This window comes from Xenopus laevis, chromosome 4S (assembly GCF_017654675.1).
Source record: "Xenopus laevis strain J_2021 chromosome 4S, Xenopus_laevis_v10.1, whole genome shotgun sequence".
Classification (NCBI taxonomy): Eukaryota; Metazoa; Chordata; class Amphibia; order Anura; family Pipidae; genus Xenopus; species Xenopus laevis.
Window position 1 is genome coordinate 12,096,603 of NC_054378.1, and position 18,811 is coordinate 12,115,413.

At 42.6% G+C, this 18,811-nt stretch overlaps 1 protein-coding gene across 1 annotated transcript; it reads right to left on the reverse strand.

The window, feature by feature from the left end:
- Positions 1 to 4,907: 4,907 nt before the first annotated feature.
- slc39a13.S (solute carrier family 39 (zinc transporter), member 13 S homeolog) lies at positions 4,908 to 17,992 on the reverse strand. Its single transcript, XM_018260167.2, has 10 exons — positions 17,870 to 17,992; positions 15,787 to 16,007; positions 15,455 to 15,568; positions 13,511 to 13,641; positions 7,094 to 7,186; positions 5,998 to 6,087; positions 5,849 to 5,899; positions 5,621 to 5,753; positions 5,439 to 5,538; positions 4,908 to 5,355 (listed from the first exon to the last, which is right to left on the reverse strand). Exons 2-10 carry the CDS (start codon positions 16,004 to 16,006, stop codon positions 5,280 to 5,282), a joined length of 1,008 nt encoding a protein of 335 aa, XP_018115656.1. The 5' UTR covers position 16,007; positions 17,870 to 17,992; the 3' UTR covers positions 4,908 to 5,279.
- Between the last annotated feature and the right edge of the window lie 819 nt (positions 17,993 to 18,811).

Below are 18,811 nucleotides of genomic sequence, written 5' to 3' on the forward strand. Positions count from 1 at the left end.
GAGTGATTGAAGTTTATCAGAGCACAAGTCACATGACTTGGGGCAGCTGGGAAATTGACAATATGTCTAGCCCCATGTCAGATTTCAAAATTAAATATAAAAAAATTGTTTGCTCTTTTGAGAAATGGATTTCAGCGCAGAATTCTGCTGGAGCAGCACTATTAACTGGTGCCTTTTGAAAAATTTTTTTCCCCATGACAGTATCCCTTTAAGAGAGACTTGTAAATGCAGAATTCCGATTGGTTGCCATGTGCTCCTACTCTGCACCGAGAACTGCCCCAATGCTGGAATTTCTCCTGTCTAAATCAGTATAGTGACACCGGGGGCTCCCTCTGGGCTCTGTAAGTGACTCCTAAACTCCTTATGAATCTCAAAAAAAAAAACTTTCTCCATCAGATTACTATTTTTTTTTTAAATTTCCTGGTGAAAACGCACAAAGACATTTTTTCCCACCGACACTCATTAGAATAAAATACATTTTCACCCGGCGTTGGCGATAATAAATGCAGACAAGAGGCGGCGAGGCTGTAATAAATATAAACGTTATTTTATTCATGCAAAAGATAAAGAATATCATAAAACTCTCATTATTGTAGTGTTTCATATGCAAAATAACATCTATGCGGCTCTTGTTAAAATAAAGCAGAGACTCTGTAACAATCCTATATAAAATCCTATAAAATGACAATCACACCAGGCCATCCCCCTGCGTGTCCCTTCTTAAAGGGCCAGTCCAGCCGTGTACTGAATGATGTAGGAGGAACCAGAGCAGTGGGTCACACTTGGGCAGATTGTGTCACTTGGGGAAGATAATAAATAAAAAAAGGGCTTTAGTTTGGGCACGGGGGCAGCTGCATGGCAGGTCAGTGCCATTTGCACCTATAAACGCCAGCGAGGGGCAAGGAAGACCCTTACCAAACACCCGCCATTAAAAAGTACAAGGCTCCTTTTGGCAATTGCACCCACATGAACAATTATTAAAGGAAAACTATACCCCTCAAACAATGTAGGTCTCTATAAAAAGATATTGCATAAAACAGCTCATATGTAAAACCCTTCTTCATGTAAATAAACCGTTTTCATAATAATATACTTTTCTATTAGTATGTGCCATTGGGTAATCATAAATAGAAAATTGCCATTTTAAATATTAAGGGCCGCCCCCTGGGATCGCATGATTCACGGTGCAGACAAACATACCAACAAACCATACTTGTTAGGTCACATGAGCCAATTAACAGCCACAGTTGTGTCTTTTGCTTCAACACTTGAGACTCACAGGGGTTAAAGGGCACTTAAATAGAGCTGGTGAAACAATACTTACAAGGCACAGTGCCTGCTACAAGCATCCTATGGGTTCTACTAGCTTGGGAACATTTTGGGGCATTTTTAAAGGGGTTGTTCATCTTTGAGTTAACTTTTAGTATGATGTAGAAAGTGATATTCTGAGACAATTTGCAATTGGTTTTCATTTTTTTCAATTATTTCGCTTTTTTTATTCAGCAGATCTCCACTTTGCAATTTCAGCCGCCTGGTTGCTAGGGTCCAAATTGCCCTAGCAACCACACACAATTTGAATAAGAGACTGGAATATGAATAGGAGAGGCCTGGATAGAAAGACGAGTAATACAAAGTAGCATTAACAATAGATTTGTAGCCTTACAGAGCATTTGTTTTTTGAGATGGGGTCATTGACCCCCTATTTGAAAGCTGGAAATAATTAAAAAAAAAATATAATAATGACCAATTGAAAAGTTGCTTAGAATGAGCCATTCTATAACACACTTAACATAACTTAAAGCTGAACCACCACTTTAAAGGGATTAAACAGAAAGAAACAGGAGGGGGCAAAAGCAAGAAGAATGGGCAGGATGGCACAAAGAGACCAGGAGTTGGAACTCCCTTACTGTGCCCTGAAACTGCCCGTGTAACAGCAATTGGTCCTTCTAGTTTGGCATGAACCCTGTGCATATTGATGTGAATGATATTCCCTGCTCTGCCCATAGTGTGACACTCTGTGCTGCTCTCCTATACAGTACTGGGCTCGTACCACTGACTGAGAGCAGGGGTAAGTGCAGACAAACCAGGACTCTCAATCCCTTAGTGCAAACAGCAACTTGTTCGTATTGCTTTCAGCGTAACAATCATATTTAGATATAGAAAAATCTGTAACAGTTATAAACATTTAAAGGGAACATCTTAAGGATAAAATAGTAGACTTAAAAGCAGGGAGTATACCTTTAAACGGCCACTATACCCAAAACTTTCTTTAAGTACAAGGGTAGACACATGTACATGTGGTATTCTGAACCCTGCTAGGGAGTGTGCCATTTCTGTTCAATTGCCACGCCCTTAATTAGGCCACTCCTTCTGAACTGGCTTTTTTTTCATTAAAGGAACAGTAACACCAAAAAATGAAAGTGTTTTTAAGTAATGGAAATATCATATACTGTAGTGTACAAACAGAAAGAAAAATTAATACGTAATGGTATAGTGGCCCCTTAAATATATGGAGCCTTGCAATCTGACTTGGTTTATGCAACTCTATAGTTTAACTCAGATGACCGGCCAAATATATTTTCACCTCCCGTACATTCAGAATAAATAGGGATAGGGATTCACCGAATCCAGGATTCAGTTCAGGATTTGGTTCGGGATTCGGCCTTTATCAGCAGGATTCGACCAAATCCTTCTGCCCGGCCAAACCAAATTAGCATATGCAAATTAGGGGCAGGAAGGTAATTACGTGACTTTTTGTCACAAAACAAGGATTAAAAAATGTTTCGCCTTCCCACCCCAAATTTGCATATGCAAATTAGGATTCGCCCGAATCTTTCGCGAAGGATTCAAGGGTTTGGCCGAATCCAAAAATAGTGGATTCGGTGCATCCCTAGAATAAAGACTGCATGGCACTAACCACAACATACCGGCCGATAAACTAACCAACCCTAAGAACAGATTCCAAGGCTCCGCCTCCCTCGGCAGAACATACAATATACTTAGAATTAAAAGCAGCAGCGTTTTGTCTGGAGTTCATTACTTGTAACCTTTTTGTGCAAACAGCACGGGACTAAGGACTTTGTGGGTAAGAAATGAAGGTCAGCTAATAAAATACCGATCGCTCCATGGAATAAGTGGGACCCTCTGTAAAAGCGGGCAAATGCCATGTCTTAGGCATTCAATTGAAGTTAATGGAATGTAAGGACTGGGGATGCACCGAATCCACTCATTTGGATTCAGCCGAACCCCTGAATCCTATTTTGCATATGCAAATAAGGGGTGGGAAGGGGAAAACAGTCACAAAAAGTCACATAATTTCCCTCCCCACCCCTAATTTGCAAATGCAAATTACGATTTGGTTCTGCCGGGCAGAAGGATTCGGCCAAATTTGAATCCTGCTGAAAAAGGCAGAATCCTGGATTCGGTGCATCCCTAGTAAGGACTCGTATATCAGTAAATCTGCTCAGGTTGCTCCCCTTGTAAGATGCTATTAGCTGCTTTAAGGGGGACAAATTCAATTTGCGTTGAGTGCTCTTCTGAGCACTTTTGCAATATATACTTTTGTTCCAATGTATTTTTTATAATTCTAATATTGTAACCTCAGCCCCATCCTGCTGTTTGGCCTAGCCAGACAGAACTGCAAAAACTACATTTACTGAAGCAAGAAGCATCTCTTGATGTTTTCCTTCTCAATTATATGACCCCTGTCATACAGAGTAATAGAACTGAGCAGGGAAGTGTCAAGAGAAGCTTCATGTGTCATTGAAATAAGCTTTTGCCTTTCTTCCTTGGCACTCACCTGGGTCAAACAGCGGGGGATGTTGAAATGTTATGTAAAATGCAAAAAGTGCTCAGAACACTCTCAACAACTTTACATTTTAAGAAATGTTAGACTTTATCAGCTGCAATACTGCTTAGGGGAGCACTTTGAGCATATGCACTTGGATTTAGTCAGATGCCTTATCTTAGGTTAAATATATACAGTGAAACCTCAATTTTACATCCCCTTAGTTTAAGTTTTCCCTCATTTTACATTGTTGTATTGTGGTCTTATCTATATATTATGCATAATACATTTCCCTCATTTAACATTTTCCTGGATTTTACACCATTTTTTTCTGGTCCCTGCTCTACTACTATTGGCATTGCATTTGGTGGAGTTTTTTTCAGCAGTTTGGGGCACCAGTTGTTAGTTGCTCTCCCCACTTCCTGTTACTAAACAGGAAGTGGTGAGTGCAAATTGCACCCCTTTCAAAAATATCACATGCTGTTTAAAGTATCCGCCGCTGCAGTGATGCAGACAGCGGAGAGACAGAAATCTGAGGTAGCTCCGGCACTCATTTAAAGAGACGTGCAGACACAATGCAGCGGGAGAAGCTGGGGGTACATGAAGAATGTATCTATGCGAGCAACCACATGCTTAAAGGATAAGTAAACCTTTAAAATAAGTGAATGTAAAATTGATTAGGTTGCTATTCTAAGCACTTTTGCAATGTACATTCATTATTTGTTCATTTTTAATTCCAAGATATTAAGGGATACATGTACTGTTAATATGAATGAATTTTGTTACAACAGCTCCACCTGCTGGTCAGTTTCCGACCAGTCCGACCACCAAGTAGTCGAGGAAGTTGTCAGGAGAAAGAAAGAAGCTGATCTGATGTTCTTCTGCTTTGGGAAAAAATTAGAAACCCTTCTCACATCTTTCCTAACCAGAAAGAACCAAAAAGCAGCCTCTTTCTTTCTCCTGACAACTTCCTTGACTACTTGGTGGTCAGACTGGTGGGAAACTAACCAGCAGGTGGCGCTGTTGTAACAAAATTCATTCATATTAACATTACCATAATATCTTGGAATGAAAAATAAATAATGAATGTACATTGCAAAAGTGCTTAGCATAGCCCCCTCATCAATTTTACATTCACTTATTTTAAAGGTTTACTTATTCTATAACAGGTGATAGAAGCACAGGGCAAGGATTGAACGAGCAAGAGAGCAATGCAGAAACCATAGATAGAGAAAACGTGACAATTCAGCCACTGCACCCATAATCCACTCTGGCAGCTGGATTGCCACAATACGATTGGTTAGCAGCAGCCAATGGATAACCACAGGTTTGGTCCGGGGTCTACTTAAAGGAACAGGTAAACCAAACCATTGTTTGCTGCTTGACACGGAGCCCTGCCCTGCTCTCTCTCAACACCACCTCTTGCAGTGTTGAATGTGTGGGTGACCCTCCTGCTCTTTACAGAGATGTTATTTCTGGCCCATTGCTCTTCTCATTCCACTACCAGCGACAAGACGGTTATCACTGCGATCCCACAGCAGATCAAGAGGACCTGTCCGAGAGAGTTCCTGGGAAGAAAAAAAAAATGGAGGAAGTCAGAACCAGCAGTTCAGTCAATTATAATGAGTTATGCTGCAACGAGGACACTCACCTAACATTTTTCTCCTCGATGAGGTCGGGTAGAACTGTAACTAGTGCAATGTACAGGAACCCTCCAGATGTGAATGGTAGAATCCAAGCCACTGCCTCCCCTGCAGGGATAAGTAGAACAAGCAATGTTAGTAATGGGGGTAGAGATCAAACGTGTGTCTGTCCAGCTGCTCAATTGCCCACCTGCTCCCTTTGGGGACTGTGCACATAGCGCAAAGGCAGCTCCCAACATTCCACCCAGCGCTGTGGTCAGTTGCAGCCTAGCGGCATTCCAGCGGTCAAACCCGGCGCGCAGCAGGATGGCGAAATCCCCAACCTGACAGCAGACAAGATCCAACAAGGTCAGATGTACAGCACTGAAGGACAGACACTAGACATTAACACTGAGCCTAAAAACAATAATGCACTCACCTCGTGAGGAATTTCGTGCAACAAGATGGCCACGGTAGTGAGGATGCCAACCTGGAAGTGGGGGGGGGGGAGAGGACAGCCACCATCAGAGCCATCTACCCAATCAGAAAGCTGAATGGAGTCTACGAGGCAAAAACCTTAGTACTTACCTTCATACTGACTAAGAAACTGCCTGCAACCGCCATGCCATGGGTAAAGTTATCAATGGTGTTGGCCAGGAGGTTGAGATAACCACTGACCTGTAATAAAAATGAAAAAAAAAAGGAAGATACAGTGGCTAGGGCCAGGTTTCTTAAAGGAGAAGCAAAGCATCAATCCAAGGGGAGTGGCAAATGTTAGGGCACCCCCAAAGGATAATGACTTACCTGATACCCTGGGCTGATGCTCTTGCGAGTGAGCAAGCCTCTTCCTTCCTTCTTTCTTCCCGTGGGTGCACATGCGCAGTAGAGTTAAAAGTCGCCTTTTAGTTCTACTGCACATGCGTTGGATGTTGGATTTTGAATAAGGAAGGAAGAGGATCAACTGCTCACAAGTGTCCAGAACGGTGCAGTTTTCTGCTAACAGGAGCACCAGACCGGGCATCAGCAAAGTCATGACAATCCTTAGGGGGTGCCCTTATATTTGGCATCCCACTTGGGTGCCAAATATTAGGGGAACGTCTACTTTAAAGGAGAAGGAAAGCTACCGAAGCAGTTTATTGCCAATATATTAGCCACTATAGTACAAGCTATACAACTTTATTTATTCTGTAGAATGCAGTAAACTGCTCTCTCTGTTTGTTTAGGACAGCAGCTGCCATAGTAGCTTGCTGTGACATCACTTCCTGCCTGAGAATCTCCCTGCCTACTCATAGCTCTGGGCTCAGATTACAGCAAGGAGGGGGAAAAGGGAGAGAGGAGCAAACTGAGCATGCTCAAGCCCAAGCCCTGGAGGTTTAAGCTGAAAACAGGAAGTCTGATACAGAAGTCCATGTGTACAGAATAGAAGGAAAGAAAAGCTATGTTTCTTTTGACAGAGGACTCCGAGCAACATTATTTTGAGGGTTTACTGGTGTATTTATATAGACCTTTCTGATAAAGCTCACTTACTTTTAGCCTTTCCTTCTCCTTTAACCATGGGTCCCCAGATGTTGCTGCACTACAACTCCCAAGCATTCTTTATTATATAACCCAGCAACATCGGGGGAGCCAATGTTTAGAAAGAGGACGTTTGGAGTCTATAGTCTACCTGGTAGCAATTACTTACCTTGATGTGGTCATTAGAAGGTTTCTGCGTTTGGCATTTCTGCTTGCTGTTGTTCTTGTGCTTTCCGTTCATCAGACTCTCTCTGGCCACTTTCTGAAAAAAACAAACAAAAAAATCCCAATTTGGATCATTTGTGTTACAGCAATGCCATTCTGGGATATTGCTAGCTGACTGTTAGTCAGATGGGGTGCAATGGTACACATGTTGCCGACCACCTGGGGAGCTCTTAAATGAAATAAAAGCAGGGCACCCTGAAATTGTATTTTTAAAGTGATATGATCCTCAGACTGGAATTGTGCTGGAGTAAAGATACTGTTTAGTAAAGGAGATTTGTCCAAATCCTTAGCATTCTAATTCAGTTTGAAGTCTAAATTTTTTTTCCTTTACTTCCCCTTTAATCAGTGAAGTAACTAGATGTTACTGGGCCCCACAGCAAATTCAGTTTAAGGCCTTAACCTATTCTACCAGGATACACTGAAATTAATTATGCCCTTACTGTGTCCTCTACACTCCTGTGGGCCTCCCTGCAATCGCAGGGTCTGCTTTCTCTGTAGTTACACCCCTGCCTTTAATATGAAATATTGATTGTAGAAAAAAAGGGGCGATCATTAGGGTTGATGGGAGTTGAAGGTCTAATGTTTTACTTCCCCTTTAATCAGTGAAGTAACTAGATGTTACTGGGCCCCACAAAAAATTCAGTTTAAGGCCTAAAGATATTCTACCAGTATATACTGAAATGAATTATGCCCTTACTGCAGGGTCTGCTTTATCTGTAGTTACACCCCTGCCTTATTGATTGTAGGAAAACTGTCAATCATTAGGGATGCTTGGAGTTGAATTTAGCAGCTGAAGCCAACACGGACTGTTCTATAAAATTGGGAATTAGGTGGGACCTGCCTGACCTTGCAAACTACAACTCCCAGCATGAGAGTGGGACAGAATTTCATTCCCAACAGCTGCAGGGCATTTTGTCTCTCCTTTCAACCATATCAAGTTTTCATGTCATGCTGAGAAGAAAGTCAACGGCCATATAGCGAACAAGCTCAGCAACTGTTGTTTTATGTTAGATTTATATCTTTATTAAACACACAGTAATGTAGGGGAGAAACTTACAGTGAGCTCAGCTCATCTTGCACTGTGTATATAGTATATACCAATTGTGGGAGCTCAATCACAGACAAAGCAAAAGCTCCCCCTAGTGGCACTAACAAATAATGCTCTTGCTAATTGCCCATTTTCAGATCTGCTAGAAATAAACAAATATATACTCATCATATTTCTCAGCAATGAATTTTTATTTTCTTCTAAATGCCTAGAAATTGCTCCTTCTCACAGCATAAGGGGCTTGTTAAATCCTCTAACAAAGGAGATCCTGTCCTATTAAGACCTAGTTCAAAAGCTACCCCAAAACACTCTTAAGATCTTTGAATACTTTCAGCTTAGGCACTTTGCTAAGGCACAAACAACCTCACCAACATGCTTTGAATCTTTAGCCAAGCTCGGTCTCCCTCAAAAGGGGCTTATTTCAAGGATCTATCAACTACTCTCTGATCCTCAAGCTGATCCCCCTCCCAGACTGCAATATATGGTCAAATGGGACTCTCAGTTCTCCCAACCCTTACTAGATCAGGAGTGGGTTGCCATATGGGACAATGCAAAGAGGATGTCACAATGTTCTAGGCAAAGGGAGCATATCTATAAAATATTAATGTACTGGTACCACACCCCAGCCAAGCTGCATACACTTTTCCAGGATCATTCTCCCTTATGCTGGAGAAATTGTGGGGAAATAGGTACTTTACCACACATATTCTGGACTTGTCCTGCAATCACCCCATTATGGACTGAGGTTGCAGACCTACTGAGCAGTACTTTGAGGAACATAATTTCAACGGGCATGTGTACTTTTCTGTTGGGCAAACCATTTCCTAGAGTGGGCAAAACCGCTCAGGCACTGATAAATCAGATACTAACAGCAACTCGAATTTCGATTGCGGCCCACTGGAAATCTAGCTCCATACCAACCCTAGAAGAGATCAGACGCTGGATAGAGATCAATAAGAGATTTGAGTATGGTATTGCTAAAATACGCAACAAACTCCCCCGCCACTTAGAGATATGGGCACCTTGGGAATTATTAGCCTCGGAAAATTGAGTTTAGTCAGTCTTACCCCCATAAACAGTAGTTCAGATCTGTCTCCTTTGGGTTTTTTTTATTTATATATATATATATATATATATATATATATATATATATATATATATATATATATATATTTTTTTTTTTTTTTTTTTCTCTCTACCATATATACAAAAACATGCTTATTGTCTAGAGTAACATTATAATCTTCTTCAGCAGCTGTTCTAAATACTAACCATCTATAAGATTTTGATGCTTGGTTATAACTATTGTCTGTAAAACCATATTTTCATGCTTAATAAAAATTTAAGTTACAAAAAAAAAGAAATTGCTCCTCCTGCCCAGAGAGTCTTCAATGCCTGCATTTTTGCATTTGTTGATATCTATGGCCATCATCTATAATCTGTAATGAAACAGCCCCCTCCAGCGGTCACATTAGCAGAGATTATCTGGTAAATGGGGAAAATTATAGGGTAGAACTTTTGATATGAAGCAGAACAAAAGAGGTGTATAGGTGATACCTTTATTGGCCAACTAATATGATAATCACAACAAGCTTTCAGAACATTGCAGTTCTTTCTTCAAAGCCGATTCTCTGAAAGCTTGTTGTGATTATCATCTTAGTTAACCAATAAAGGTATCCAGTGTCGGACTGGGACACCAGGGGCCCACTCTAAAACCTTAGACCAGGGGCCCACCAAAGAACCATAGACCAGGGACCATCTCTCAGTACTATTATTATTCTTCTCAATCAACCTCTATTCTCCTAGTCTCTATTCTTTACATACTATAATCTATTATTCCATATATTTAACCTCTTTGTTCTCAAAGAAATAGGAAATAGCCATGAAATAGGCCAAATCTTTAGCAGCTCATGGGCCCCCTGACACCTGGGCCCTCCGGGAGTTTTCCTGGTATCCCAGTCCGACACTGAAGGTATCACCTTTACACCACTTTTGTTCTGCTTCATATCAAAAGTTCTACCCTATAATTCTTTCAACAGGCTTACACAGTACAAACAACATTACCTGGAATCAGGTAAATAGGAGACATTCATATTATGTTTTTCCAAACAATCATTTTGAAGACCAGTGGTGCGACCGCTCATATGAGTGCTGCCCCATATTGTTGGCCAATGACCCCCATACACACAGAGAGAGAGGGGGGTGAATCAGCCAATCAGATCCTCTTGTTGGTCAAAGCAGCAAATCAGATTCTGTCTTATGGGCTTTAAACCTTTTGAACCTTCAAAAGGGGCCCATAAACAGTGTAAGCTTGTGGAATCCACGAAAGACACTTTCTTCACTTTTAGGCAGTTTATTTATTTAAACACAGGGGTGACGATTCCAGCACACAAAACAAACAAATCATAAAAATAAATCCTGCCCACTTGGCGCTACCTTCACATATATGATGAGTCCCCTCACTAAACCGGGCCCATAACAGTAAGAAAACAAGATATGGGGTCACCCCTGTACTCACTATACTCCTTTCTGGGGTTTTCTAAGTCCCTTGGCTTTCTCAGTTCCTCAATCAGACTCTCAAGCCAGTTGGTAATGGGCTCCCTCTGCTCCTTGCAGTTGCCGGCAGCACCCCAGTCCCTCTGGGAGTTCCTCACACAGACAAGTAACCTTCCTGCTCTTTGTCCTGATCAGAGAGACCTTCCCTACAGTCTCACTAGAATTAAATACATTCCTGTGGAACGTGAGCTCCAATACATGAGCTGGACTACTGGATCGGACTACCTGGCTTGCCTGTTCCTTCCAGACTACTCCAGCTTCCAAGATATGGCAACTAAAGTCTTTGAACAGAGAAACCATTCTCAGTTTATTATCACCTTTCTTGGAGCTTACCTCTCCCATTATGGAGAACTTAAAGGGGTTGGTCACCTTACCAACTTTTAGTATGATACGGAGAGTGATATTCTGAGATAATTTGCAATTAGTTTCCATGTTTTATTATTTGTAGTTTTTGAGTTATTTAGCTTTTTACTCAGCAGCTCTCCAGTTTCAGCAAACTGGTTGCTGGGGTTCAAATTCCCCTAGCAACCATGCACTGATTAGAATAAGAGACTGGGAATATGAATAGGAGAGGCCTGAATAGAAAGATGAGTAATAAAAAGTATTTGTTTTAGATGGGGTCAGTGACTCCAATTTGAAAGCTGGAAAGAGTCAGAAGAAGAAGACAAATGATGAAACATACTTAAAGTTAACTTAAAGGTGAACCACCCCTTTAAATGGAAAACAGACATTTCCCACATCACTTTGGTCACTCTACCACAACAGATAAAGGATTGGTCAGTTTGTATAAAAGTCGTGGCAATGTCCAGCCTGTGTACTTAAAGGGGAAGGAAACCTAGTCGGCGCAAACTCCCCCACCCCCCCTCCCGTTTGTTGCCCACCCTCCTTCCTCCCCCCTGGCCTACCCGTCCCGCTGGGCAAATGCCCCTAACTTGTTACTTACCCTTCTGCGCAGGTCCAGTCCAGGGAGTTCACCGACGACATCTTCTTCCACGCGATCTTCTTCCTGCGGTGAACGGCGTTTTGGCGCATGCGCAGTAGGATCATTTCGCCGGTACGGATATACTGCGCATGCGCCAAAAGTCACGCGCATGAGCAGTAGATCGTACCGGCGAAATGATCCTACTGCGCATGCGCCGTTCAAAGCAGGAAGAAGATTGCGTGGAAGAAGATGTCGTCGGTGAACTCCCTGGACTGGACCTGCGCAGAAGGGTAAGTAACAAGTTAGGGGCATTTGCCCAGCGGGACGGGTAGGCCAGGGGGGAGGAGGGAGGGTGGGCAACAAACGGGAGAGGGGGGTTTGCGCCTACTAGGTTTCTTTCCCCTTTAACAGCTAGTCACTTTAAGGCTAGGGCCACACGGGAAGATTCAGGGAGATTGGTCGCCTGGTGACTAATCGACGCATCTTTGAGGCGTCTAATCTCCCTGAATGGCTTGCTGGTATCTCGCACCCGCTAGCGCTAAAGTCGCCTGCGCCTATTCACATGCGGCGATACGTTTTTATAGTCGCTCGAAATTCCCTCACGAGGCAATTTCGAGCGACTTTGAAAAACGTGTCGCCGTGTGTCAATAGGCGCAGGCGACTTTAATGCTAGCGGGTGCGAGATACCAGCAAGCCATTCAGGGAGATTAGACGCGGCGATTAGTCGCCAGGCGACTAATCTCCCTGAAATCTTCCCATGTGTCCTAGCCCTAAACGGTAAATAATAGGTCAAACCAGGTCCTTGGGTAAATGCATCCAAGCTTGCACTTCTACTTACTGTGGTCTCAGTGGGGTGAGAAGCTGGGGATTGTGCCCCTCTATTCATTGTTTCTTTGGAACAAAAACCATTTGAGAGCACTTCCCTTGGCTGGCCACCCCTAGAGATCAAACCAACTGACTAAAAGTGAGTCGAATAGTGTGATTGGCAGGATATAGCATGTCTTTATTTTAATTTAAACAACTGCTATGTCTTGAAACTAACTTTAAAATGGAATTAAAAGGAGTGAGGTAATTAGCAATTATATTATCCCCTTTAAATGATTGCAACTCGGAAACCTGTTATTTATGTACTGGAAACCACTATAAAGCCGCCTCAATGCCCAGTAAAAATAAATAAATAAATTTAAAAAAAATCTTTATTTCTACAATTTTAATATTCACATCTGTTGTTTCCAAACCTCAAGGAGAGACACTTCCCAAATTGCTGAGCGGATTTAGAATGCAGTTTCCTGCTGTCAGCTAAACATACCCAATTTGTATTCCATGCTCCCTTTCCACTGCATTTGCCCAGTTATATTACAGGTTTCCTTTCCACAAAGTTTGGCTTTTATATTAAGGCTTATATTTAGGTCATATTTTCCCAAGAGTTAATGTTTCTATATATCTGTAACCTTGTTATGAGCTAAGGGGCCCAGCCTGAAGGCCAGTTAGGGGGAGATTTGGGGTGAGTGTTTATTTGTACACTGGGTACCCCTGGAACTATAGCAGCGTGACTGTTACCCCAATATTTATATATATATATCTGTAACCTTGTAATGAGCTATAGGGGACCCTGACCACAGGATAGACCAGTCGGTTTAGAACATAGCAATTTTTTAACACCAAAGTGATAGTTTATGCTTGTATTATTGGACACATAGCTAATTGCATCATTGGCCAAGAGTGAAAGCTGTGCCACACCCATTAAAAACAGTTTTTTTGGAGTATATGAACAACCTTCAGTCCATTCAATGAAAAACACAGCAAATCATACTGAACAGAGCTTTGTTACTCACTGGGGTGGTGGAGTCAACTTGCTCTTCATGGTTCTTGTCTGAAAATGTTTTCTCCAGAATTAAGAAGCCGAGGAATCCAATGATGACCCATAACCCGAGGAGCCTCTGCTGCTTCAGGGACTGATAACTCCCTGGAGAAATACAAACAATAATCATTTTAAGATAATCATGTTTCTATATGTCGCTACTAATATTACTGAAAGCTTTACAGGGAAGTTTTGTAGCAAAATGGGGAACATAAGTAATATTGCCACAAAGAAGGTTTCAGCCCTGGGAAGGCAAGTTGCTGAATAGGAATGATAAAAACTGTAGTGAAAGCAGATTTCAGTTAGGGGACTCTAGAAATAAATATTTCTGCACATTGGGTCAAAACACTGCAGGTCCTTCCATTTATAAAACAAATTCCTACTTAGGAATTCCTAATTTAGTCCCACTCACCCTCTCAGTGCACTCAGAGTTCTTTATAATGAATTCTGCCCTTTACTCTTTGCTTCTGCTCTCAAATATAAAAAAGAACTGGGAGGGTGAGTGGGACTAAATGTGTTTTCTCTCCTCCGACTTGTGCTTTATTGAGAAAAGGAGGCAGTTAATAAGTTCTTAATGAAAGCAATATCCGGAGCAGATGACGTGCAACATAGGTGCATAACCACTGACTAATGACTGTGATCCCCGGAAAACATATAACCTTAGGAAACCTACAGACGTACAATGTACTTCCATTCCGATTCATGGCCTGTTTGTAATCATTCTTGTCTAGACTTGCCATGTGCAGACGTGACACTGCCGGCTCCAGGTGCTCCCAAAATAAACTTACCCGAGGCCGTTGCATGGCTGTTGCATACAGCAACTTTGCACTTTCTCTTTTTTCAGTTGAAATATGGCCTCTCCAGTTCAGAAAGGTTTATTGACAGTGATGCTGTGTGCATAGGTAGCATTTTCTGGCAGTGGAATGGGCAGGGAGTAGCAGATTCTCCCTTGAGTGCAGTCTAGAAGACAAGCTCTGCCGTGGGGCAGAAGGCATTTCTTTAAGGGAACTAAAACAACAGACCTTTAAATAAATTTACAGGAGAACTAAACCTTAAAAATGAATATGGATAAAATGGCATATTTTATATACTGAACTGATTGCACCAGCCTAAAGTTTCAGCTTCCCAATAGCAGCAATGATCCAGGACTTCAAACTTGTCATCCTGAATAGTGTCTGCAACACGCACATGCTCAGTGGGTTCTGAGCAACCATTGAGAAGCCAATTTTAGGGGTCGTCGCAAATTATTCAGCAGAAAAAGAGGTTGGACTGTAATTTAAAACAGGGCTGATTATTAAATTCTGATACTAATTGCACTTTTTCTGTGCTGCCATGTAGCAATTATCTTTATTAATTACTAATCAGCCTTATATTGTGACATTTCTATTCTATTTATACTGTATATTGTGAGTGGGTCCCTAAGCTCAGCAAATGACAGCAGCACAGAGCATGTGCAGTGAATCAGCAGAAAAGAAGTTGGGGAGCTACTGGGGCATTTTTGGAGACACGGATCTTTACTGCTAAAGGGCTGTGGTTGCCTTGGGCTGGTACAGAAGACCAAAACATAATTTCTGCCTACTTCTTTAGTTAAGCTTTAGTTCTCCTTTAAGGGAACCAGTTTCTTAAACAGTAAATGCTAATGTTCCAGGAAGCATAGTGGGGTTTCAGTAAAGACAGACCTTCTGCAGTGTGATTGAACCACTGATGTGCTGAAACTTCTTTCCTTGTGTCAGAGGCCAAATCATACCAGCCTGTGTACAGCAAATACAACTGCAGCACCACTTGTGATATCACTCACTGTCTACCAACCCTTCTGTGTTAATAACGGAATGCTGGGTGTGCAGTACTCATGCACTGAGCTGCTAGGGGTTCATTTGGAAGCCAATGTGATCAAGATATAAATGTAAGTCCCAGGTACCTGTTGTTGCACTGCAGGTATAAGCCCAGGCCTCCGGTAACAGATGCAGGAACACGTCGCCCAGTAATCCACCAATTGCAAAGCTCAGGAGCTGTTTTAGCCTTTGAGAGTTCTCTGAAAGACAAAAGAATGGAGAGGCCTTGTCAAGATATCCCCTTACTCCAACCATACCAACAATGGATTTCAGGCAGGGGATATAATTGCCGAAATGTTAAGTGTTCTCCTAGCAGCACGGAGAGACTGATCTTCCCCAATCCTTTATAATTGGAGGATTATATCTTTATTATTCCAGCTCTAAAGATCCCATAGGAACAGCAGGAAAAAGGACTTACTTTCTGACCGAAGTTCTGCCCCGGCTTCAATGGGAATGACCAGCAGTGGAAAGACCCCGCTAAGCCCCACAAGCAGGGAGCCGATTATGGAGCAGATCCATGCATCCACAGAAGAGAGGCTGGCAGGCTCACAAGCACGACTGCCCGGCGGGCACGTAGCACTGAGTTGGAAGGCTAGGCATATCAAGCACAGCAACAGGATTCTTCCTCCCGACATCATCCTGCACAGAGAAAGCCAGAAGCCTTAGTACCAGGGCATAAAGCATAACACTGATATCTTCAGAAATGACTTAAACTCAGAACAAAATGCCCATCTGCAATTGCTGAACTGATGCCCCGGGGAAAGGGATGAAGCAAAGTCTGGAAAAAACAAGTCAATTAGGGAGATTATCTCTCTACCTGCACAAACACCTTCATTTAATTCCTCTTTTCATTTGTGCAGCCTCAGGGCACCAACAGTTGCATTCAGAAACCATGAAATAACCACACAACGCCAGCCCTCAAAGTGGTTGAACTTCAAATCCCATCATTCCACCAACAGACAAAGTCTCTCACTCATACAAACACACACATGCCAACCTCTCTTAGCCAGCCTCTAATACTATCTTACCCCACCTCTACCACCCATGCCAATTCTAACTGTACCCTCACAGCTTCCTGAAAACTGACTTCCACCTCACCCAATCATGCCAACTCTAATCTTACCCTCTGAGCCTCATATAAACTACAAAATATATCCTTAGCCAGTGGAGCTTACAATCTAAGGTCCCTATCATATACACACACACACTGCTAGGATCATGGGTCAGCAGAGGCACAGGCAGCCAGACTGAAACTCAGAGTAGAACAAATGCCTACTGACTTTCAAATATTTTCCTGGAAACCCAGCTTGAAGGTCAGTTAGGGTCGGATTTGGGATAAACTATTCTGGGTTCTGGGAAATGTGGTTTACTGGTTGTTAGAATAATATTTTCATATAGTTGTAGCCTTGCTATAAGCTAAGGAGGGTCCTAGTAAAATAAAGTAGGGCTGGAAATGAAGAAATTGAAAGCTCTTCTCTACAACACCCTATCTATTCTCTCAGCTCCCATCCATGAAAAGCTATAACCTTACACTGTCTGGTCTCCCATCCCACCCATGCCAAATCTACCATTAGCCTCTATAGCTTTCTATACCTTCTAGCCCCACCTACACAACACATGACCACTACATTACACTTTCTTGGATCTTATAAACATACCCCCCCCACCTGGAAATGATACCCTATTATTACCCTCTGTTGCCAACCTCCCCTTCTCATACCTCCCCCTCTCCAGCCTTATAGATGCTCGGATTCTTCACTGCCTATACCAATTTAAACCTACGCTGGCCACTCACTTCTCCAGCTGATGGTTCGGGGGTTAAACTGAGCTGCACCCATGTACGTCCATTAGGTTGTGCATTAATGGCCATGTTTCATTCACTCTCTGATCAAATCATAAATAATGGGTGTGAATGATCGTGTGGGGACCCAATGACCAGAAAACAATTTCTAAAAGAACTGATTTGTCCTCTTCTAACAACCCGCCAGCTATGCACTTATCCCAGGGGGAGCCCTCCTGCCCAGGATAAAATCTTCTTCACCCACTCCTGCCAACCAAAACCCTCTCTGCCAACTATTCCCACACAAGCTCATCCTTTCTCCCTTAGTGGATCCCCCCAGACCTGCTGCTGCTGCCCACCTGCCCAATCACTGCTGCCCATACCCACCTGCCCAATCACTGCTGCCCATACCCACCTGCCCAATCACTGCTGCCCATACCCACCTGCCCAATCACTGCTGCCCATACCCACCTGCAATAAACCTCCTCAGATAATTAGCTATTCCCTGGGACTACAACTCCCAGAAGCCCCACTTAGCACCAGTGTTGCACGCAGTTTGGCAGAGTTCAGCAAGTTTCAACAGCAGAAGATTTCAAGTTTAGACCAGGACCCCGTTATACACTTTCATCTTTGCCCTCCTCACACTGACCGACTCCTAAAGAATAAGGCAGCCCACAGAGCCCATGTAAATCTATTCGGTAATAAGAGATACAGGAATCACCTCACCGCTGTCCGATCTCCTCTCTGTCCCTGCCATCACCAGCTGCCTCCTCCCTCTCTCCGCCCCCCTTCTGGAGCCACGTATCATTGCTCCTCTGGAACCATTCCACTGCTGCTCAATGCCCCGTGGGACGGATTAGGAAGGAACTTCCTGTTTGCATTGTTATGGGGGAACGTAAAAAAGGAGACGCCAGGAAGTAGCATTTTATTGTGCTCATATAAACACAAGCGTCAGTCATTAGTGCAGTAATTACATATATAGAAGAGGTGGAACTGCCGTTTTGTGCAGCTGCTTAATACAGAGCTACAGACAGTATGTGAATGCATATACTTTTATATAGTACTGTATTCCTAGACACTAAACTTTTTCTTTCTTGGAATTTCTTTTCAAACCATCATCACCCTAAACAGAACATTTCATTTCCAATGCATTTATGCAACATGTAGCTGGTCAGGTTAACCAGTGCTCTTTGGCTCTTCCAGTTCCTCATGCAGCATATCCATACCTCCCAACTGTCCCTTTTTCGGAGGGACAGTCCCTCTTTTGACAGCTCAACCCGCAGTCCCTCATTTGTACTGGAAAGTCCCTCTTTTCTATGCACTGAACAGCCAGAAAAAAGAAACAAAGTTTCTCACTTAATTGGCTTTTAGCAGAGAGCCCAGAATAGCTAACAGGTGCAAATAAGATACTTTGTAACACACAAAAACACAGTTTAGATAAGGAGAAATATTTTCAAACTTTCATAACCTGCCAAATTGTGTAAAACACACATGGTAATTAGGGGGTGTGGCCACAGAAAGGGGTGTGGTCAAAAAATTGCTGCGCTACGTGCGGGAAAACATTTTTTGTCCCTCTTTTTACTTCCAAAATGTTGGGAGGTATGTGTTACAAGTAGTGTTGCCACCTTATTTGGAAAAAAATACCTGCCTTCCTGTATTCTTG

Excerpts from the sequence above, each read along its gene's own strand:
- slc39a13.S (XM_018260167.2), bottom strand. The coding sequence starts at position 16,006 with ATGATGTCGGGAGGAAGAATCCTGTTGCTGTGCTTGATATGCCTAGCC. Across the intron at positions 13,642-15,454 it reads TACCTGCAGTGCAACAACAG|GGAGTTATCAGTCCCTGAAG; the intron begins GTACCTGGGACT and ends GTATTTCTCCAG. Across the intron at positions 7,187-13,510 it reads AAGTTGACTCCACCACCCCA|AAAGTGGCCAGAGAGAGTCT; the intron begins GTGAGTAACAAA and ends TGTTTTTTTCAG.